This window comes from Dendropsophus ebraccatus, chromosome 2 (assembly GCF_027789765.1).
Source record: "Dendropsophus ebraccatus isolate aDenEbr1 chromosome 2, aDenEbr1.pat, whole genome shotgun sequence".
NCBI lineage: Eukaryota > Metazoa > Chordata > Amphibia > Anura > Hylidae > Dendropsophus > Dendropsophus ebraccatus.
Genome location: NC_091455.1, coordinates 10,512,161 through 10,536,700, shown reverse-complemented (window position 1 = coordinate 10,536,700; position 24,540 = coordinate 10,512,161). Strand labels below are relative to the sequence as shown.

General features: G+C 44.3%; 1 protein-coding gene and 1 long non-coding RNA gene across 3 annotated transcripts in view; one reads left to right on the top strand and one right to left on the bottom strand.

Annotated features, from left to right (window-relative positions):
• LOC138782973 (uncharacterized) overlaps positions 1 to 24,540 on the top strand; it is a 116,430-nt gene that overhangs the window by 42,782 nt on the left and 49,108 nt on the right. The gene's annotated exons all lie outside the window — the stretch shown is intronic.
• TSNARE1 (t-SNARE domain containing 1) overlaps positions 2,134 to 24,540 on the bottom strand; it is a 204,077-nt gene continuing 181,670 nt past the window's right edge. Inside the window, exon 12 of one of the 2 annotated variants that reach the window (XM_069957023.1) lies at positions 2,134 to 2,409. In XM_069957023.1, the coding sequence (XP_069813124.1) occupies positions 2,314 to 2,409 (96 nt within the window). In that variant the 3' untranslated portion in view covers positions 2,134 to 2,313. Of the gene's footprint in view, positions 2,410 to 19,289; positions 19,392 to 24,540 lie in introns of those variants that run through there. The other variant, XM_069957025.1, reaches the window with a different exon arrangement.

Genomic DNA, 24,540 nt, shown 5'->3' with positions numbered 1-24,540 from the left:
CTCTCTTGTTAATAACTACTATAATACTGCCCCCTATATACAGGAATATAACTACTATAATACTGCCCCCTATATACAAGAATATAACTACTATAATACTGCCCCTATATACAAGAATATATAACTTCTATAATACTGCTCCTATATACAAGAATATATAACTCCTATAATACTGCTCCTATATACAGGAATATAACTACTATAATACTGCTCCTATATACAGGAATATATAACTACTATAATACTGCTCCCTATGTACTATAACCCCTGTATAGTATTGTTGGTCACATGATTAGACTTGTTCTCTTCGCTGGAGATGATGTCTTCTCATATATAACAATGGTGAGATGAGATTTGCCGGCGGTGCAGTCTGCACTGTATACATCTATATTTGTGTATTTTTGGTGCCGGCTGTGATCAGTTACTTCTCCACTCTTGATTGATTTCTTCATCTTCGCTCTCGATGCTTAAGGATAAACTGAACATTAGACAAATGTGTTCACAACTCCAAGCCTGGCTCCTGCCGTCCACATACAGTGATTCCAGTACACGCAGATAGATACATAATCTTATTATAACAACACTGATAAAGTTGTGGCAGATAGAGCCATAAAGGATGGTGTCAAACATGTTGGCTCTTCGATGTGTTACTCAGTATAGACCTCATATTGACATGAGAGCTGTAGGAGTTCAGCTCTGAGGGATTAGCCCCGCACAGGTAATAGTAAAGACACCAATTAGCCAGTGATATTATAGAAACATCTGAATATATGAGGGACTTTATACTTCTATTACATTCAACCCTGGGCAGACAACAAATGCTCTTATTAACCCTGTGATAACCACTTACCTGGAGTATATATATATATATATATATAGAGAGAGAGAGAGAGAGAGAAGAGGTTCTGCAGCAGCTGGGGTGTATGATGAGGTTCTGCAGCAGCTGAGTTGTGTGATGAGGTTCTGCAGCAGCTGAGGTGTATGATGAAGTTCTGCAGCAGCTGAGGTGTATGATGAAGTTCTGCAGCAGCTGAGGTGTATGATGAGGTTCTGCAGCAGCTGAGGTGTATGATGAAGTTCTGCAGCAGCTGAGGTGTATGATGAGGTTCTGCAGCAGCTGAGGTGTATGATGAGGCTCTGCAGCAGCTGAGGTGTAGTAGGAGGTTCTGCAGCAGCTGAGGTGTAGTAGGAGGTTCTGCAGCAGCTGAGGTGTATGATGAGGCTCTGCAGCAGCTGAGGTGTATGATGAGGTTCTGCAGCAGCTGAGGTGTATGATGAGGCTCTGCAGCAGCTGAGGTGTAGTAGGAGGTTCTGCAGCAGCTGAGGTGTAGTGTGAGGTTCTACAGCAGCTGAGGTCTGTAGTATGAGGATAGCTGTCTACAGTCACTGCCCCTTTAAGTGCTCTCAGAGATAATATATAACTTGGCACATTACATTACTATAACATTGGTCTATGGAATCACTAATGAGGTAACTATAGAGTACGGGTCAGCAAACATGGCCGCCGCCTGCAGCAGGAAGCACAGAGAGTTTTATGTTAAATGCAGGCGGTGACCCAGGATAAGTAATTTATAGCTCAGCCCTGGAGCATTAACCCTGTCACTGCATCAGTCACTGATCGGTGTGTGCTGCCATGTGGCTGAGCCTCACATAAAGACTGTCCGCTGGCTGTAATCCTAACCTGCTACATAGACTGTGTGACCTCACTGTGACATCATCATCCAATTACAGACTGTGACCTCACTGTACTCACTGTGACATCACCATCCAATCACAGACTGTGACCTCACTGCACTCACTGTGATATCATCATCCAATTACAGACTGTGACCTCACTGCACTCACTGTGACATCACCATCCAATCACAGACTGTGACCTCACTGCAGTCACTGTGACATCACCATCCAATCACAGACTGTGACCTCACTGCACTCACTGTGATATCATCATCCAATTACAGACTGTGACCTCACTGCACTCACTGTGACATCACCATCCAATCACAGACTGTGACCTCACTGCACTCACTGTGACATCATAATGACATCACCCAACCAGACTAACCTGCTCCGTAGATGGTGTGAGTTCCGTCTTTCTGTGATTTTCCTGATACTTTTGTGACTGAGACTATGAAGGTTTTATCTTTTTTTATTATTTTCAATGCAAACATCACAAGTAGAGGCATAAATATGTAGTGTGCTCGGTCACCAGTAGGAGGTCATAGCTTATCACAGTGCAGCCATAGGAAAGCTGAGATACTAGAAGAGATACCACAGGCGGGGAGCGCGGCGCGGAGAAGTCCTCATGTCAGGCTAGTTTCTAACGGAGGCGACAATGATGATTATAATCACCAAGGCGACAAAGAGTCCGGTGGAGATGAGACAACACTTCACCTTCCGGGCGCGTCTCTGAAACACACAAGAGAGACAGTTACAAATATTATCAGATTCTTTAGGTAAATTCCTCAGGGGAGGGGCCTCAGAGTTGGTGCTCCTCCCTCCCCACACCCATCAGCCGGCCCCCTAGTTACACCCCTGAAGGACTAGTCTTCACCAAGTGGGCGCTTGGTATAGTCTAAAGTAAATGTACAATTAAATTTTTGTTAAGTTCATAAAGTTATTTTGTGGTTAGGTAACAGGGATTTGAAGCTCCAAGTACATTAAAGGGGAACTATCAGGTTAGACGAATCTAACCTGCTGATACCCCCGTTGTGCATGGGGCCCCGAGGAGGATGGTATGTCTCTTACTTTCCTCCTCTGCGTCGTTCCCATGCTGTTAGCAGTGTAGCACTGCCCCCCCCCATAGGGCCGATTCGGCCTGCCCGCCCCATTGACTATCATTATGGGGGTGGGGCAGTGGTCCAGACCAAGGACTGCTAACAGTGCGGGAGTGGTGCTGAGGAGTAAGGTAAGAGACATGCCTTCCTCCTCCGCGCCCCGTGCACAATAGGGAGCTACCAGCAAGTTAGATTTGTCTAATCTGCTGATAATTCCCCTTTAAGAACCAGCTCAGTTTTTGGGACAAGGAATCCTTTAAATAAAAATGTCCTCCGAAGGTCATAAAGTGATGACAGGAGCTCCTTAGATATTCTGCAATTTCAGCACCCCCCTCCCTACCCTGCCCCATGACTGGTTATCTGCCTGCTCGGAGGGATTGATTTCTGCTCATATTGCGGCCATGTTGAGGATGAGAATGTTAATCTGTAATGTGCGATGTTTATGACGGGAGACAATAAACCTTATGTCACCTCTAAATTGGTTCTGCCTCCACAGCAGTAGCTACAGTGCAGGGGACATCCGTCTCCATAAATCCCCTCTACAGCTGCTGAGTGATACTATGATGAGGTCACCACCTGTTCGCGGTGCAGTTATTTCGGGGACGATGAACGTTTGTTGTTGTTGCTCGTGTTAATTATGATTTGGCAAACAATCGGTGAACCTCGCCGTGACTCCAGAGCTCTTCTGGTTCAGCTTCTGTCGGGGATGGTGGTGCCGCCAGGACCTGGCATTCTCCAATTCCTGGCCGTCACACAACTACTACTACTAATGTGATAAACTCAAAGGAGACACAAAGGCTGCAGAATGTGGCAAATCAGCAACAAATCATGCAGATTTTGGTGAAGATTTTTGGCAGCACAGAAACCGTCAGTGATTCATTGTGGATTTTGACTTCTCCACTAAGGACAAGGGGAAAGATTATTCTCAGGTGGAAGAACCCAAATTGTTTCATTTTGCAGTAGACTTCCGTGTCACTGTGCTTTTACACAGGATGAAATTGTGCACGGAAAATCCAGAGTATACGAAAGTACCTTTGAAGACTTTGGAAGGAATCTGACCTGTGGTGCAGTATCATGCTGGGAGAGTAGATGTATGACAGCCATAAGGAGGACAGTGTTGTTGTAGAACAGTGATGCACATCCTACCACGCTTCGGCAAAACTACAGATGCCATCATGCCTGGACAAAGGGTGTCTAGTGTGCCGGCATAATGGGATATGTAGTTTTGCAATAACTGGAAAAGGATGAAACCAGATGATCGGGTTGTGTTGCAGTTGCATCAATAACTTGTAACCACATAATTTTTCGATAGTAATATAACGAAAAAATGTCATTGCCCAACCTGATCCTGTGTTTTACCCTTAGACTGGCCACCACCAGAACTCTGTGCCACCTGTTTATCACCATCTATAGACGAAGAATGCACCTTAGAGAGAGGAGTGCACTCTATACCATTTGACAGTACCTTCAATTGGGCATTTTAGCTACTGTAGCAGAAACCTGTGGTCTCCCGCAGTATACCCCAATGATATTAGTGACTGGAGTAACTGTAAACCAGAAGTCCTATCATGCCCTGAGGATTTTGTGGCTTCACAACACTCCTTTACTAGATCCACATTTTAGAAGGAACATTTTCAGAAAACTTCTCAAATTTCCAAAAAGGTTTTAGTCTCTTTGGAAATCTGGAGCAAATGGACAGAGATTGCCGAAGACCAGGTCTCCCACACCTTAGTACTCATGGTAATGGGGGACTAGGATTGGGGTTTTCCCCTAGAAGAGATAGTTAGGGGGTTAGGGATCTGGTCCTCTCGGTGGGGTGGTCCGCTTCTCTCTACGTCCCCAGTATTGAGGTATTTAGGGCAGCCAATCCTTAGTAATCCCGGATTTCACGGAGGAAAGTGTTTCATCCTGCTAGATAATTGAACACATATAAGTTCTCTCTTTCTCGCAGTCATCTCTTTAAAGGCTTCGAGAATTGCTCCATCAGCTGAAAAAAATTACCATTTAGACGTGAAGCGCTGCCATATGAAAGGCTTTTATCAGTCCGAGGGAGGACGGTGACTTTCTGGATTAAGCGGCGAATCCCTCATGAAAGAAGGGCTGGAGAATAAGTTATTTATCCTGTAACTCTTTCTAATCAGCGACTTTGTTATCGCGGCTCCTCAGGCATTTTTAAGTGATAAGCGTTTAGCATCTCCTTATCCCTCCGGTCTTGAACTCATTGATAGGAGGACATTCGGGAAGACTCGCGGATGAGTGACGTCGGCTTTTATGAATGACAAGTTGGAACCTAAGGACTGGCTTATGCAGGGAATGCCTGGGACTAAAAAGATCCCCTAACCCAATTCTCGTGCCTGGCCTTATATGCGCCAAAGTAACGGGAGACTTGAGGAGGATTTATGGTGGACTGATTACAAACTAATAGTATTTGAGGAGTCCGTCAAGTTCAACCTTCAGAAACTCTACTGTGTTTATCCAGAGAAAGGCAAAAACCCTTATGAGGCAGATGGCAAATTGCCCCAACACAGGGAGAAAAGTTCCTTCCCAACTCTAATGGCGATCAGAATAATCCCTGGATCAAGGTTGTCTCACATAAAATCTAGTGGCCATAACTTGTAGTATTATATTTTTCAAGAAAAGCATCAATCTCATAAAAAAAACCTTTATCCATAATGACCCAAAGTCATAGAGAAGGTCCCTCTATGGTGCGGATGGGGAACCTTTGGCCCTACATTTCTCATCATGCCTGGACAGCCAAAGTTAATGGACTGGACAACTGGAGGGCTAAAGGTTCCCCATTTTTGCTCAAAGGGGTGGAATGTAGAGCTGATCTCTCCTGAACCAGTGACGATCAGCTGATCACCTGGCTTCATTCAATCTACAAAAATTCTAAACAAAAAGAGGAAACATCTTAAAGATAAAGCAATGGAGACGCCCCTAATCCTATCTTCCTTTACAACAGGTAGATATATTAGGGGGGTATAACCTTCTTCAGAATCTTTCTTTTTGACCCAGAAGAGACCTGCTCTTGCTTTGGTGAACCCCTAGTGACTCTGCATTACACACCAATATCAATACACTGAGAGTCACAATGATAAAAAAAGAAAAAGGCCCCAATAGCAGAATTTGCTGGTCTTTAATGGTCCTGCCTCAGGGTTTTTCACCCTGAACAATCCCTTTTAGTGATGTCATGGTGTAGGTATAATGATGTCACTAAAACAGGCCAGGGCTAGGTCACTCATACACGCAGTGGTGCAACGTGTAACAATATATGTAAGAAAGGTCCCTACCCACTATAGGCCAATTATAATACTGGGGTTTTCTCATGTGGTTGAGGGGTCTTTGTGCCCCATTGAGCACCAGAGCTGCCTTGATGTGACTGCAATTTCTCAACACTGTGCAAACATCAACTAGTATGGAATGGGTTGTGCACTAGAGATGAATGTGACCCCAGCATGCTCGAGTCTGAATGTTCAGCATGTTAATACCAGTGGCTGAACAAGTTGGATGTAGACCTATGGATACTGTCTAGGTCATAGGCTGTATCCATGTTTTCCTGGACTCCTTAGGGCCGCATCCAACTTCTTCAGCCACTGGTATTAACATGCCAAATGATCTTGCGCATGCTCCAGTTAAATCCTATGTAGATTTTTTAGGAATATCCTCATGGAACGTGAAGATTTTAGACATGCATTTTTGGTGCAGATTTTTGATCTTTGTTTCCATGAGTAAACGAATAATCATTCTTACGAACGCACAATGTTTACATACACCAAAAGATTTGTGAACAACTAATGATAATTTTATGGCCGGGTCAAAAGATACAATCATCAACATACGAACAAATTTTCGTTAGGTGTTCAAGCGTTTCCTGCATACACAACAAAAGATTAAATCCCAGAGATATAACAACCTTTCATACCATAATCTTTCCGTATGATAGGGCCCTAAGTTTTTCATCAAAAGCTCTTGTCAAAAGGGTCAAGTGTGCACTAGGTCTTAGACATCCCTTCTCCTATCTTGCTTTGTAAGGGATGTGGCCGCTGCAAGAAGCCTCCGTATACTGTGGGCACGTGAGCTCAACAAACCAGTAACTGCATTAGACCAATTTTGCTTGAGTGCCACTTACAATCATTGTGCAAAAAACATGGCCGGCCTCAACAATGGGAGAATAAGGAAATAGCTGGGTGGGGTCAGGGAGGTGTTCTGTTAGATAAAAACTGTAGATTGTTTGAATAAGAACAACAGGAAGTGACCTTGAGGAGGAGATTTAAATTTAAATTTTGGCATGTGATTGGTCAGTTCCAGAATGACTGGTCAATTAGAGACTGATCGGTCGGTTAGAGATTGGTCAGAGACTGATCGGTCGGTTAGAGATTGGTCAGAGACTGATTGGTCAGTTAGAGATTTGTCAGAGACTGATTGGTCAGTTAGAGATTGGTCAGAGACTGATTGGTCAGTTAGAGAATGACTGGTCAGTTGGGCCGTATTACACAGGACCATTATCGTTCAAAAAATCGTTTAGATTGTTCTGATTTAAACTATAATCGTTTTGTGTAAAAGCAGGCAACGATTAAACGACCAACGAGAAATTGTTGATTGATGGAATCTGAACCAATTTTTATAATTGATCGTTCACAAATTGTTCGGTGTAATAATACATTGTTCGGTCGTTCCCTGGTCTATCAGCCAGGAAAGGACGAGCGCAAGAACGACCGTAAGTAACTATCACTGTCCTGTGAAATAGGGTGAACGATTTAAGATCGTTTGTCATGGCAGTTGTTTGAGATTGTCTATAGTTAATCGCCGAAAAATCGTGCCATGTAATATCACCCTTAGAGACTGATAGGTTAGTTAGAGACTAATTGGTTACAGATTGATTGGTCAGTTAGGGTGTTATTACACGGCCTGATGGGGGCCCGATAATAACTGTAAACAAGCGCTGATCTGCTAGATTGGCGCTTCTTTAGTGGGCCTATTACACGGTCCGATAATCGTTTAACAAGGGCTGCATGGACATTGTTACCCATGTCCTTGCAGCCTTTGCTTAAACTCTATACATTACCTATCCATGCTGCAGGGATCCTCTTGCGCTTTGTTTCTCCCCGGGTCCCACGCGGTGCAGCTTCAGAGCGGCCTGTCTGAGCTGACAGGCCGCTTAGCCAATCACTGGCCATGGCGGTCCCGTACAGCTTCAGCGTGCGGGACCTTGGGAGAAGCAAAGCGCAAGAGGAGCCCTGCAGCATGAATAGGTAATGTATAGGGTTTGGAAATTGTCAGCCGGCGGCCGCGTACCGCTCTTACACGTAGCGACGAGCGGTCGGCGATCAAAAATTATAGGTCCAAACCTATATCAACCATCAGCTGATGATTGTTGTCATCGGCTGATCGCTGTGTTTATTACACAGAGCGATAATGGGCCGGATAGGGACGATTATCGTGTCGTGTAATAGGGCCCTTAGAGACTGATTGGTTAGAGACTGGTCAGTTATAGACTGATTGGTCAGTTAGAGGTGGATTGGTCAGTTATAGACTGATTGGTCAGTTAGAGGTGGATTGGTCAGTTATAGACTGATTGGTCAGTTAGAGGTGGATTGGTCAGTTATAGACTGATTGGTCAGTTAGAGGTGGATTGGTCAGTTATAGACTGATTGGTCAGTTAGAGGTGGATTGGTCAGTTATAGACTGATTGGTCAGTTAGAGGTGGATTGGTTACAGACTAATTGGTCAGTCAGAGACTGTTACACCTGGAGCGCTTCTTCCTTCTCAGGAACACTCAGCGATTATGTCATCACCCGCTTAGCGTCACCTCGTCGAGGAGCAGATAATATTCATCAGGAATATCATCCCCAGGAGTGAACCTCGGCGTGTAATGAAACTATTATATCAGCCGTCCCCTCACATCTGACATCCTGGAGATGACATTAATTGGGCAACAATCAAGACGGTAATACGAGATAATTGGACGCCGCAGTCAGAAGCCATAAACCTGTTACCATATGCAATTGTTACGGTACAATGATTAACCGCCAAATGCACCTGAGGAGGAGGGGGGGAGTGACAGGTCCCTTCCCTGGGGATATGATGCAGGTGACACCATGTAACCTCCCCCCCTCCGGTATCAGCGCTCTGCAGTAATAACATATACTGGATGCTTAATGAGGTTAGTGTTATCTGATCCTGGGAAAGCAGAGCTGCAGTGTAAAACACAGGGGGCAAAGCTGCATACAGCTGGGAGGTAGACAGAGCTGGAGAAAGGAAGTAATGTAGCAGAGCTAGAGGAAGTAATGTAGCAGAGCTAGAGGAAGTAATGCAGCAGAGCTAGAGGAAGTAATGTAGCAGAGCTAGAGGAAGTAATGTAGCAGAGCTGGATCCAGTAGCAGAGGTGGAGAGCTGAACTGTTGTCTTTGTACATATGTAGCAGTGCTGTGTATGTCATCTGTTTGTGTCGTTTTACACTGCACAGCACTACCTCACTGCCGTGCGGCTGCACCTCTGTTTCCATCTTTTAACCTCTGCTGTATCATGTGACATTTCTCCTCTGACCCTGGTACGTGCAGAATCTGAAACATCTATAGTAATCAATAAATACGGGGAGTGGGCACTGTCAGACGTCATCCTGCCTGTAAACCTACGTATACCACGAACGCGGCCTATTACTCAGATGTAAACATACTGTAACATTGATGATAACAATAGTGATAGTGGAGGTAGTAGTATAAACAGAGATAACAGAAATAGTGGGAGCCATAATATGGGTAACAGTGGTGGTGGCAGTAGGTGCAATACTATTACTACTAATAATAATAGTGGAAGTAATAGTAGAAATATTGATAATAGTAATTTGGGGGAAGAAATATCAGTGGTAACAATAGCAGTAATAGTACTAGCAGTAGTAATAACAATAGTGGTAGAAGCAATAACAGTGGAAATGCTTGCAGTAGTAGTAATAGCAGCAGTAATAAAAATAATAGTATATTAGTGGTAGTAATAGTAGCAGCAATAATGGTAATAGTAGTAGTAGTGGTAGTAGGAGTAGTAGTGGTAGTAATAGTAGTAGCAGCAATGGTAGTAGTAGTAGTAGTGGTAGTAATAGTAGTAGTAGTGGTGGTGGTAGTAGTAGTGGTAGTAGTAGTAGTAGTGGTAGTAGTGGTGGTGGTGGTAGTAGTAGTGGTAGTAGTAGTAGTAGTGGTAGTAATAGTAGTACTACTAGTAACAGTGGTAGTAGTAACAGTGGCAGTAGTAGTGGTAGTAATAGTAGTACTACTAGTAACAGTGGTAGTAGTAGCAGTAGTATTTCGAGTAGACCTGTATTTGCCGGTGCTGGAGCGTTTTGCTACTTTTTCCAACAATTTCAACAGTGCTGTGTATTATTTTACACAGCTGGGGGTTAAGGGTTAATTTCCCAGTCTTATTATTACAAGGTATTGCTGTCATGGGACCAAACATAGGACAATAAAGGATCTGGGTTTGGGTGGGATGTGTCTTTCCCATTCACGTCTATGGCAGCATAAAATGTGTGGTGAAGTACAGACACTCTCCACAATCTTTGAACATGAAGGTAGAAAGTTTCCTCTTTGACTATTTGTTTGGCCGTCCGATGGAAGTCTGAGAAGAGAAAACGAGGCAATCCATCATTCACTTATCCGATGGAGGAAAAAGCGGCGAGAACACAGCGAGGTAATTGCGCCAATTTGAGTGTTCCACTTGAGGACTATTTGCATAATAAGGTGTTTGCCACCATCAGATTGGTAATTTTCCGCCGGGCGGGGAGGACGGCGGTCTTGCAGCAGGTTGTTCGCCGTCTCTTGCTTCTCTTTAAGTTCTCGGCTGTGTAATGGATTCTGTCAGTCTGGATTGTGCGGCGAGCGGCGAGCGCGGGAACACGATCTGCGTCCTGAATATAAAGCCGCAGTCACTTCTTATTACCGGAGCGGCAGCATTTCCATAGGACGCTGGGAGACACTTACAAGCTTTACTCACCTCGTCTCCGCCGATTGATCAGTCTGTCAAACTCCGGCACGAGGCGGAAGACGCTTAATCTTCTGGGCCGCATCGCTTCTTAATGGCCAAAACAAAAACTACGCTTTATAGGACGTCGCCGGCGCCGTCACTAATACAAGACACAGGAGAGCGGAATCTATCTGTTCTACATTATTTGCTAAAATTTTGGGGTGCTCTTACAGGTACCCCAGCAGCTGCCGGTAGTGCTGACAATTTACTGCGCTGAACCCGGGCGTCGCAATTATTGGTACCGTAACGTTGTACATTTAAAGGGGTCTGGAAAACACGGCCACTTTCTTCCAGAAACAGCACCGTTCTTGTCCTCAGTTTGGGTGCAGTTTTGAAGCTCAGTTCTATTGAAGTGAATGGAGCTGAATTGTAATACCACACACAACCAGAGGACAGTGGTGGCGCTGTTTACACACCATGATATTTTACATGAATTTTGAGGAGTATTCTGCTTGAGTTCTAATTCCAAACAATGTCCCATTAGTTTTCAATAAAAATTAAAGGGGTACTCCCGTAGTTTTTAAAACTGTATTCAGAATTTTCAGAACTTTTTAAATTTTATTTAGAAAGTTATACAGATTTGTTTTTTTTAAAAATCTCCAGTCTTCCAATACTTATGCCGCTGTATATCCTGCATGTAGTGGTGTAGTCTCCCCAGTCTGACACAGTGCTCTCTGCTGCCATCTCTGTCCATGTCAGGAACTGTCCAGAGCAGGAGAGGTTTTCTATGGGGATTTGCTGCTGCTCTGGACAGTTCCTGATATGGACAGAGGTGGCAGCAAAGAGCACTGTGTCAGACTGGTAACAATACACCACTTCCTGCAGGACATACAGCAGCTGATAAGTACTGAAAGACTGGAGATTTTGAAATAGAAGTTAATGAAAAATCTATATAACTTTCTGACACCAGTTGATTGAAAATATTTTTTTTCGCTGGAGTACACCTTTAACCGGGTAAAAAAAATATAAAAAATTTGCTATAAATTTCCAGGATTGTGGATTTCGGTATGAAAATTCTGCAAATTTTCCGATGCAAAGTGAATCCGCACCCATATGGTAATACATAGTAATCCAAAGCATCAAGAATAATACATTGTATGTCAGGAGAGTATGGCTGTACCACGGGTCACATGACTCCAGGTAAAAGTCTTCTAAAAGTGAAAACTTCCTGACCTGGAGCACTGGCGGCCAGGAAGCTCTCATCAGGTCCTGACACAGATCCCAGAGCATGGGCCGCCCCACCGCCATATGTACATGGAGATTATAAGAAGAGGATAAATCATATACCGTATATCTGCAAAGTGTGCGCCAACGCCGCTGGGACAGATATAATGAACCCCGACCATCTCGCACCTTATTAATAACCATGTGCTGGGGATTGCAGAGTCTACGCCAGATGGTCCAATGACTTGCTGAGTTTACGGACAGACTTAAAAAGAGATCTTAAAGTAAACAGTAGAGATGCAGGATACGTCAGGGCCTAACGCTCTGGGCTTCCGTGACTTTGTGTACTTCTTGTTACTATGAGAACTTTGTGATGGAAGTAATAATAAGGTGACATTCAAAAACAATTCATAAGTTTAACTTGTAATACCACATCTGACCACAGGGTGTGCTGCAGAGAAGACACACAGTCCTGAGTGGTGGTGTCAGGGATTTAAAGGAGAACTCCAGAGGGGGGAAAAATTGTTTTCAAATCAACTGGGGACAGAAAGTTATATAGATTTGTAATTACTTCTATTTCAAAATCTAGTCTTCCAGTACTTATTATCTGCTGTATGTCTTGCAGGAAGTGGTGTATTCTCTCCAGTCTGACACAGTGCTCTCTGCTGCCACCTCTGTCCATGTCAGGAACTGTCCAAAGCAGGAGAGGTTTTCTATGGGGATTTGCTACTACTCTGGACAGTTCTTGACATGGACAGAGGTGGCAGCACTTGTCCAGACCACGGAGGGGGATTAGCTGGGTATCAGGGGCAAAGGTCGACTAAAGGAGGTCAGAAGCTATGCTCTTCAGGTGTGGCCCCTGTCTTCCCTCGCCCCTTTCCATCTACTATTGAATCAGACTTCATAAACACTCCATGGTTCCAGTTTGTATAAGAAGGTGCAGCCCTAAATTCTCGGGAAGTATGCTCGGTCAAGGAAAACCAAAGAATCAGACCGTCAGGTTATGTTTACACACCTTCAAAATAATGGCCGTTTTTATGAGGGCCGCCATTTAACGGCCATTATTTTTTTAACAACGGAACGTTTTTATGTAATAACAGCATCTGTGGTTTCAAAACGACAGACATTACTTGTTGGTAAATGACTTCCAATAATAACGGCCGTCATTTTGAAGGAAAGTGAACACAGCTTCAAAACTGAGACAGCTGACTTACGGAGGGAAGAACACGGCCCTCCCCGGCCGTGCTCTGCTCCACTACACCGTCATAGACACCGGTTCGGCTATTACAGCATCAATGCCCCATACAAGACATGAGTGTATAATTTCATGTCAGACACTATTTGCTGGGCTCCCCAGATGTTCTCCATTATAATGGTTACTGGCAGCGCTGGCCTACCTACTGATGGTTTCTAGCAGAAAACTGATTATTAATACAGCAGAAAATGTAATGAGACTAATAATCAATGTGATATCTATAGGAATTATTTTCGTTACCTGGATGCAAAAATGTTGTGGTCAATGTCTGTGGGAGATCTGGAATATGGACATCAACAAAGTCTTGGGTTTCCGTCCTTCAGATCCTTCACCACTAGAGAAGGGAACAACTGGAGCATGCTGCAGTCCGATCGATAGAGCTGATGGCTATAGGCTGTATCCACTCTTTCCTGGACTTCCTAGGGCGGCATCTAACTTCTTCTTCTTCTGGAATGTTGAACGATCGGAGTCGAGCATGCTCCATCTGCGCTCATCTCCATTCACCACCTTTTTGCAGGCGCCTTATCTCGCCACTTATTTCCTTATCTTTCTGCCTTCATGCTCATTCAGATTAAGGTCAAATGACGGACTGGGCTATAAAAGAATATTCCGTCTCTTTGCCTCGAGAAGCTCTCGTGTGGCTTCTTTCCTATGCTTCGGGTCATTATCCATCTACACCGTGAAGAGCCGTCCTATCACTTTTACAGCACTTGACTGAATCTGAGCAGAACGTCTGGTAGACACTTGAGAATTCATCCTACTCCATCTTTCGGCAGTCACATCATCCATACACACCGCTGACCTAGCTCACCTGGCCTCCATACACCAGCAAGCCATGACACTGCCTTCAACATGGCTGATAGGTCATACACTTCAGGTCATAACCCTTCCTTCCTTCATCATACTCTTCTTTTACTATGATTCTGATATAAGTTTATCTTGGATTCGTATGTCCAAAGGATCCTGTATATCTCTGATATAAGCCGCCATTGCAAGGGCATACAGAGGGATATTGTGGTTACTCCCAGCGGGAAGCCTCCAAGATGTAACTGCTAGATGGAAGCCAACAGGATGGACTTTTGACTTCAGCTTGACAAGGACCCCTATAGATCTGCTGTATGTCCGGCAGGAAGTGGAGTATTCTTTCCAGTCTGGAGAGCAGGAGAGGTTTTCTATGTAGATTTGTTGCTCCTCTGGACAATTCCTGACATGGGCAAAGGTGGCAGCAGAGAGCACTGTGTCAGACTGAAAAGAATACACCACTTCCCGCAAGACATACAGCAGCTGATAAGTACTGGAAAACTGGATATTTTTTAATAGAAGACATTTACAAATCTCTGGCACTTGCCGGAACCAGTTTTTCTAAAATAACTTTTTTTTTTGTGAACTACCCCTTTAAGTAGTTTCAATGAACAGCTACCAAATGCAAATTCAACACTTGGAATAAACTCAAGACCTTTAATCTCCTTAATATGCCATAAAAATAGAGAAAATGCAGATCAGACCCATTGTTATGGCATCCAAGAGCAAAATGATGAAAATTGTTTCACTATCCAATGCGTCTGTACCCAACTCTACATAATATAGGATAATATAGCCAAGGTTAATTAAAGGAGGCCTGGACCCTGAGTTTTTGGCACTAGTGCGGTATACAGCGCTCTACAGCCGTGGCTAATACCCTACCTTCTGGGTGACCGGATGATAAATCCTGCCCAGGACACAATGTTTCAGTCTTTAGACCTAATTACTAATTTCCTCCTATATTGAAATGTCTCCCAATGATTTCTAAATGGCAAGTGATTCATCTCAATGAAAGGTTGATGTGTCCGGGGCCAATATCTTCACCCCTCGCTGTGCCAATAAAAACATTTCTCCTGATTTATTTGCTGCTCTTACTCGCAGTTTGCGGCCGTCGGCATCGGGACAAACATGTCTGTAAAATGAAGAAGAGATTGCCAACAGCACTTCATCTTCCTGTCTCCTCCAATGCTTTCTCGTGTATCTCATAAACCTGGTCTAGCCACTTTCAACTTCCTTTGCCACTCAATGATTCTTGCCAATTTCCATGGGAAACCACTTACGACGGGGAGGAGGCACCTATTTATTGTTTGTACATGTTTCATGTGGCCTCAAAGGATGGTTAGTAATGTTACCTACCATTGATGTGCTAAGTTGTTGGCATGGGCCCTTTGCTCCCTTTTTATGGTGCACATGTCACCTATCTACTCAACATGAAACTTTTCGATAAATGTTGTCTACTCCCTTGATTTCAATGGGATTGGCCAATGTGTATGGTGTTGAAAATCGGACATGTTAAATTTTCGTTTTCATGCTGGAAGAGTTCACTGCTCTTACTGAAGGAAGGAGGTTGTTGGCCAAAATCTCATGGTACATGGCCCCATCCATCTTCTCTTTAATACGGTGCACTCATCCTGTCCCGTTTGGAGAAAAGAATTCCTAGAGTATGATTTTTCCACCCCCACGCTTCATGGTTGAGACTGTGTTCTTGGGGTCGTACTCATCCATCTTCTTCCTCCAAAGACGGTGAGTGGAATTGATACCAAAAAGTTCTACTTTGGTATCATCTGACCACATGACCTTCTCCCGTGCTCCCTCTTCTAGTCGTTTTTGTCTTCCTTTGCCAGTCAATAATTCTTGCCAATTTCCATGGGAAACCACTTACGGGAAGGGGGCATCTTTTTATTGTTTGGACACTTTTCATTGAGCTTCATATATCAAGATCTTGAAGAGGTGTCTTCCACCATCTTCCGTGGTATAGCCAAAACTCGGCGACCCAACGATTGATCATGCGGCCTCAAAAGATGGTTGGCAATGATGCCTTTAAATGGTAACATTGATGTGGTAAGTTGTTGGCAACAGCCCTTTGCACCTCTTTAAAGGTGCCCATGCCCTTTATCTTCTCAGCATGGTTCTAAAGTAGGCCATGTCACCTACACCCTTGATTTCAATAGAATGACCAACTAATGTGTATGGTGGTAACAATCGGATATGTTGAATTCTAACAACTCAATCCAAATACAAATAAAAGTATTAGCATACAGGATGAATGGGACACTATTGGAAAAAACAAACATTTGGCCGACAGCTTCCTTGTAAAGACCAGTGTGGTAGGTCTATTATGTAAAGTATGTAACCCCTCTCCGTTATTTAGGATTGCCGAAGAAAATCACATTCAAACCTCAGCTGACATCTATAAAGAGTCTATTTCTTCAATGGAAAAGTGAGGTGGACTAAAGAATCACTTGTGACTCGGTCTCAAGATTGAGACCTCCGGAGTGAGATCTCATAAAGGATCATCTGGTCTTGTGTTAAGCTGCACCACGGCCTCCCTTCTCCAAAGGCAAAGATTACGTTCACTACCCTAGCCATGTACCTGAATGGATTGTTGAAATCCAGCACCTGAAGTACGGGTCGTACCCTACCAGCCTCTTCTCATAAAGATTCATCATGGGGAAGGGCAGTCCATTCCTATAGACCACGGCAGTGGATCTCGCTGGAGCAGACTACATGGTAAAGATCAAGGAGTTACGACTTTTGGCAGTAGTGTCCTCGTATAATGTAACGCATAAAAAAGGTAAGAAATATTATTAGCAGATGGGGCGGTATATTTTATTAAAAAAAAAAAAAAAACTAGCGGCAGATGTCTGGCCGCGCTGTATAGAGAGTGTCGGCACCAGATGGGGCAGTATATTATGTGTAAAGATTCTGACACCAGACGGAATGTCAGAGTCGATATCAAAATGTTAGTAATGTGAAATAAATAGTGGTGGATTGTGTATGAAATAAGCTGCGGTGTAGGAGGGATATGGTGATGGGGGCAAAGCGAATCTCCAAGATCCAACGCACATCGGAGCTAGAGGCAACTGGAACTACTGCAGTCTATAGGAGTCCAATAAACTGGCATGCTTGCTGGATTATAAGGAATTCTGAACTCCTGGAAGTTCAGATATAGGTTGGGTAAGCAGGTCCGAGGGAAGAACATACTGAACACTATGTCAGGACCTGTCTAACGCAGCAATAGGGAATATTGGTCGGCACTCTGGGTAGGGGGTGCCAGGAGGAAAAATAGTCAATACAAAAAAATAATTTTCCGGCACTCACCCAACCTGAACACGGATTTATTCACATATATACATACAGAATAAGTTCTGCATAACAGAAAGAACGCGCTTAGGGTACAAACCCACTTGACGTATTTGCTGCGTGAATCAGTCTTAAAAATAAGCAGGCAAAACGCAGGTTGGCTTTATACAATTGTTCTGCGTTAAAATACGCAATTGCGTATTTTTGAAGCGTGAAGCTACATGCGTTTTTCGCACAGGTTGTTAACAACTGATGCTTTGCTAACAACAAGCTTCACGCTTCAAAAATACGTAATTGCGTATTTTAACACAGAACAATTGTATAAAGTCAACCTGCGTTTTGCCTGCTTATTTTTAAGACTGATTCACGCAGCAAATACGTCAAGTGGGTTTGTACCCTTAGGCTCTCTTGCCTTTATCAACCAGTCTAACCCAGCGCCACCATTTGCCTCCACACACAGTCCTTAGCTACGGCTCTCCTGGGTCCTCTGTTCTCATCTACCACACATACTGTACGTGCTGGGCCATTGTGTGCTAATGCAGCTATTCTCCAACCACTGTCCAACTATGAAATATTTCAGAAGAACCCTTCCACCATCCTTCTGCACCTACCAATAAAGTCTCTTTAGTTCCCATTCTTTGCAAAGTTGTGCATTCTTGTTAACCGCATATAGAAAAAATTCACTCAGTCCCAACGTTTTGCCTTGCAAAACTTCTGCCTACCATGACCTCCGAGTACAATTTCTGTCTATTGCCTTGGTACCTTCTGTGTATGGAGACCACTCAGTGGTTAGGAATCTGGAAAAGTCCATACCTCCCATCCTCAGTTTAGCCCTATACCAAATCAATAGCAATCCAATAGGTCTACTTGTCAAATAAGCCCTTGACAAAAATTGTACAGCTTGGTATGAATCCTCTTCTTCTTGACCTTATATACATGCAGAGATGTCCCTATATACGTACATACAGAGATATCCTTATATACATGCAGAGATATCCTTTTATGCACTCTGAGATGTCCCTATATGTATGCAGAGATCCTTCGGGTGTTCTCTTCTCCCAGCTTCTGGGTTACGTCACGACCCAGGTTGAACGTCCCAAGCTGGTGGGATTTAGTCCGTTTAGCCAATGAGTGACTGCAGCGGTTTACCACCCCAGTCATTGGCTGGCTGAGTGGGGCATCTGTCAACCAAGTCATGGCGTAGCTGGAGGGGAGCTAAGAAAGCAACTGGGGGGGTCCAGGAGCGTGACGCGGCGCTGCGCAGGCACCAGGATAGGTGAATATGGCTTCTGTTTTATGTTCCCCCACCCCCGAATAATATTTGGCCCAGCATCAGTCTTCCCCTCTAAACCATGATCGAGGTAGAACTTGGACCAAGGCAAAAACATATCAAATATTATATTTGAGTCTAATACCCCTTTAACCATGAAGGTGGGCCTGTTTTAGTGTATGGTTCATGCAACAAATAAAGCTCTTGACTATGTGGGCAGCTTTTATGGACAGAGTTCCGGATTAGATATATAACAGTGGGTGCACGGGGGCATTGAGTGTCTATACGACATATGACTTGTTGACAGAGCTCAATTCCCAGCATGTCATGTATTTGCATATTCTCGTGTTCATCGCACTATTCCCGTGAAGTGGAGAACATCCATCTTACTGTCGTAGAGAGCGCATTTAGCCGGATACGCAGGGCTGCGAGTCTCCTTCTAATGACACGGGCCGGGTATTATTGGGTCTGCAATATGTTTGTTTAGAAGAGACAGGGCATATTAATCATGGCTCTCCCTTGTAGAAATGAATATGATAATGCAAAAGATGTATTCATTACAGGAAGAGAGATGTCAGAGACGCTGGCTGCAACAATGGATCGATGAGCCGGCATTTCTCCGAAGCCCCCCCCCCCTGCCCGCCACAATAAGAAGGGGTTTAACAAAACAGCATTATTTACAGTGTAAGAGTGCCGCGGATAAAGGTCTCTACAAGAGAAGGGATTGACATTAACGTATTGTGTTCTTCGCTAGTAAGTCAGGGGAACGCAGGAGGGGAAAATAACTCGTTCAAGGATTTCTGAGAGTCTGAAAGAAAAAAAGGATATTTTAGAATAAAGGGATTGTTCACCAAAATTGTTTTCTTTCAAATCAACTGATATCAGAAAGTTATACAGATTTGTAATTTACTTCTATTAAAAAAATCTCCAGTTTTCCAGTACTTATCAGCTGCTGTATGTCCTGCAGGAAGTGGTGTATTCTCTCCAGTCTGACACAGAGCTCTCTGCTGCCAACTCTGTCCATGTCAGGAACTGTCCAGAGCAGCAGCAAATCCCCATAGAAAACCTCTCCTGCTCTGGACAGTTCCTGACATGGACAGAGGTGGCAGCAGAGAGCACTGTGTGAGACTGGAGAGAATACACCACTTCCTGCAGGACACACAGCAGCTGATAAGTACTGGAAGACTGGAGATTTTTTTTTTTTTTTTTTATAGAAGTAAATTACAATTTTTTCTCACTTTCTTTAAACAGCTGATTTGAAAGAATTTTCTTTGTCAACTACCCCTTTGACCTATTGTTCTAAGCCACAGTAACAGATGCAAAGTAAGGCTATGTTCACATAACAATTACGGCCGTTGTTGCCGATTTGCAACACGGCCATGATTAATCCCTTACCCACATAGTATACGCTCTGGCTGGGACCCCTAGCGCAGCTGCAAAAAACTGACATGTCACTTTTCTGTGGCTGCTATTTATTGAATAGCGGCCGCAGAAAATCTGTCAGCGCACACTATGGAGCAAGCGGCTCCGGTCGCACACTCCACTCGAATTTGGATGCGGGCGTGCACGGATTTGTCTGCATCCGAATTCAACTGCAGTTTAGATCATCCAGGCGGTACTGCAGTACCGTCATACAATGTGTGAACATAGCCTAATACTACAAGAAAGAGCATTGGTAAACCAAGCAGCACAGAGCTTTGGGTGAGACTAGCAGCCACCAGGGTTGTAGATAGGTTGGGTATCAAGGCTGGGAGCCCCAAACCTATCACCATGAGAAAATACAGTGTAATGACGTGGCCACAAACCTATCACCATGAGAGAATACCGTGTAATGACGTGGCCACAAACCTATCACCATGAGAAAAATACAGTGTAATGACGAGGCCACAAACCTATCACCATGAGAGAATACCATGTAATGACGAGGCCACAAACCTATCAATATGAGAGAATACCGTGTAAGGACGAGAACGTGGCTACAAACCTATAACCATGAGAAGAGACAAGACCATGTGAACGTGGCCACAAACTTATCACCATGAGAGAATACAGTGTAATGACGTGGGCACAAACCTATCACCATGAGAGAATACCGTGTAATGATGTGGCCACAAACCTATCACCATGAGAAAATACAGTGTAATGACGTGGCCACAAACCTATCACCATGAGAAAATACAGTGTAATGACGTGGCCCCAAACCTATCACCATGAGAAAATACCATGTAATGATGTGGCCACAAACCTATCACCATGAGAGAATACCATGTAAGGACAAGGCCACAAATCTATCACTATGAGAGAATATCGTGTAAGGACGAGAACGTGGCCGCAAACCTATAACCATGAGACGAGGCAAGACCATGTGAACGTGGCCACAAACTTATCACCATGAGAGAATACAGTGTAACGACGTGGAAACAAACCTATCTATGTAAGGACATGGTTGTGACCACAAACCTATTAACATGAACGAATAGCGTGTAATGACGAGGACGTGGCCACAAACTTATCACCATTAGAGAATACTGTGTAATGACGTGGCCACCAACATATCACCATTAGAGAATACCGTGTAATGACGTGGCCACAAACCTATCACCATGAGAAAATACAGTGTAATGACGAGGCCACAAACCTATCACCATGAGAGAATACCATGTAATGACGAGGCCACAAACCTATCAATATGAGAGAATACCGTGTAAGGACGAGAACGTGGCTACAAACCTATAACCATGAGAAGAGACAAGACCATGTGAACGTGGCCACAAACTTATCACCATGAGAAAATACAGTGTAATGACGTAAACACAAACCTATCACCATGAGAGAATACAGTGTAATGACGTGGGCACAAACCTATCACCATGAGAAAATACAGTGTAATGACGTGGCCACAAACCTATCACCATGAGAAAATACCATGTAATGATGTGGCCACAAACCTATCACCATGAGAGAATACCATGTAAGGACAAGGCCACAAATCTATCACTATGAGAGAATATCGTGTAAGGACGAGAACGTGGCCGCAAACCTATAACCATGAGACGAGACAAGACCATGTGAACGTGGCCACAAACTTATCACCATGAGAGAATACAGTGTAACGACGTGGAAACAAACCTATCTATGTAAGGACATGGTTGTGACCACAAACCTATTAACATGAACGAATAGCGTGTAATGACGAGGACGTGGCCACAAACTTATCACCATTAGAGAATACTGTGTAATGACGTGGCCACCAACATATCACCATTAGAGAATACCGTGTAATGACGTGGCCACCAACATATCACCATTAGAGAATACCGTGTAATGACGTGGCCACCAACATATCACCATTAGAGAATACCGTGTAATGACCTGGTTCCTGTGTTAACAAGGGAGAGAACCAAAAACATTATCCTTCTTAAGACTGTGGTTTGGGTCAAGGTCTAGCTACTTGACTGACCTCGGAGCTTTGAAGTCCATGTTGGTCCAGTGTCTGATTCCATGGATAATGTTTAGCGGAGGTAGAACAAGATTAAATGTGAACGGTTTGGAGGTACATATACAAAGACCACAGGAATATCAGAAAGTACTACTGAGGGTGGATACAGGCAAGGGGTTGGTAGGACCATAGAAGAGCTGGAAGCATAGTCAAAACAAGCCAATGGTTGGACTGTTTGGAAGATGGCGATTTCTCGTGGTTTCCTGATACATTTGCATGGCGGCAATAAAGCCAGTGCCAGACTCTTCTAGTGGCAGATTATTTCTCCTGGTGATGAAATAAGCAGGCACTTAAAATCCCTCTTATTCACCACATCTGCTATTGGCGGAGAGTCAGGAGGCAAGATGGTTGGCCAGTCCTACCAAAATGGGCATGTTTCACCCAACGCATACTAATACGCAAGAGAAAAGTAGAGTAGAATGCAACTATTGATATCTCAAAGGAAGACTTGGTGAAATTAACCTTAGATCATGTCTAGAGTAAGGTCTGCAGGGGCAGAACATGACACAGAGGTTCAGAACTTGCCCCGCCCCTGAAGACCCAGCACTAGACAGAACACAATCCTCTCCATTATCATGAATTTTCTTGCAATATTAGTTAATGCAGTAAAGATTGTCTCACAATTATATATTATCCTCTATTGTCATGATACTGATTGGGGGGCACGATTGCTGGGAACCCTGTAAACTCCAGGAGGAGGACCAGAGTCTCCCATCAGAATGGAGTGGCAAGACCCGTATTTGTGTTTCCATTCCATTCGTTCTCTACAGAAGCCGCAGAGATAGCTAAATGCCGTACCCGGCATCATCCAGCAACCCCCATAGAGAATGAATTGAACGGAAACTCACTCACAGGTCCCACTGCTCCATTCTGACAGGAGACTGAAGATGGGGAATGATTTGTAATGATAGGACAACCCCTTTACTGCTCTAGCTCAAAAGAAATATGACTGCTCTACATGAAGGAATCCGAAGCCTCTCATGTGGCCTCCTTATACCCTTGATACCATCATAAACAAGAAGGATTCTTCCTCATCTCTGCAATGGTCTGCTATTCATCTTGTTGGCCGTACTTTCCCGCCCATCAATTCCTCAATGCATTACGGCACAGTCTTATCCAGTACGATGGGTCTTCTAATACTATGTAAGGAGTCAAATTAAAAGGGTATTCCAAAAAGTAGCATTATTTTATATTCTGCTGGTGTGCTGTAAACTTAAAAAGAAATGCTGTGGCCTGGGGTGCTTAAGTGGTATACAGCAGGAGGGCTTTGGTGTTTTCAATGGGGCACTCATCATGGTGGCGAGGAGTGGCGATACCCACCCCCAGACATACGGAAATCCTTGTACTCATGGCTAGCAGAGAAAGAGAGAAATGGGAGGCCGGCTTTTGACAAACCAGCCCAGAGACTGTCAAGTTTGGCAGCACAAGTCCCAGGCTTGAACAACTGGGTGAAGCTAAGGGCCCTATTCCACAGTAACGATAATCGGCCGGATCGGCCCCATTTGGCCCGATTCGGCCGATTATCGTTCAGTGAAATAGAGAGAACGATCAGCCGATGATCGTGTCATTGGCTGATCGTTCATTTAGGGCCAGACCTAAAATTATCGTTCCCCCCACTGTGCATCGCTACTGTTGAATAGCAGTGCATGGCGGGCGACCGACGATTTGACTAGCAGCATCATACATTACCTGTCCAGGCTTTTTCTCCGCTCTGTCTTCATCCCCGGGTCCCACGCTCTCTATCTTCAGAATGGCCGGTCAGCTGACGGACCGCTCAGCCAATCACAGGCCGGGACCGCCGCCGAGTGTGGCCTGTCAGCTGACCGGCCATTCTGAAGATAGCGCGGAGAAGAAGCCCGGACAGGTAATGTATGATGCTGCAAGGGCTGCAAGGACATCGGTAACGATGTCCCTGCAGTCCTCGCTCAACGATCATCGGCCGTGGAATAGGTCCAATAGGTCTAGCAGATCACCGCTCGTTTACATCGTTGATTGGGCCCTCCTCGGCCCGTGGAATAGGACCCTAACTCCTGAAGATTACCCAAGGAAGTTGGGCAGTTACCAGTAGGATACTTCGACTTAGGCCCTTTGTCCTACTGAGGATCCCAGGCATAGGGAAGGTTGACTCAGGTGACAGCTACCCCACCTTTGGGTTCAGCAAGGCATCTCTGTTGCTCAGTCTCTCTCTCTTTAGTCTTATGTCTCTGTCTCTCTCCAACTCCACTATAGGGGTGACCAGGTCTAACCTCCTATTGATGGGGTAGTGTTAGGGAAAGGAGAAGGAAGAAGTGTAATAGGTGGGTTGTGTGTGAGGAACCTGCACCAGTGATTGGTTAAATAGTGACGAGAGCAAAGCAACAGTTAACCCTTGAACCTTCAGCTGTGCTCAACATATAGAGGAGAGTCAGACACTAAGTGATAATGGTACGGAAAGGCACCCATCATCCCAGAGTGTGAC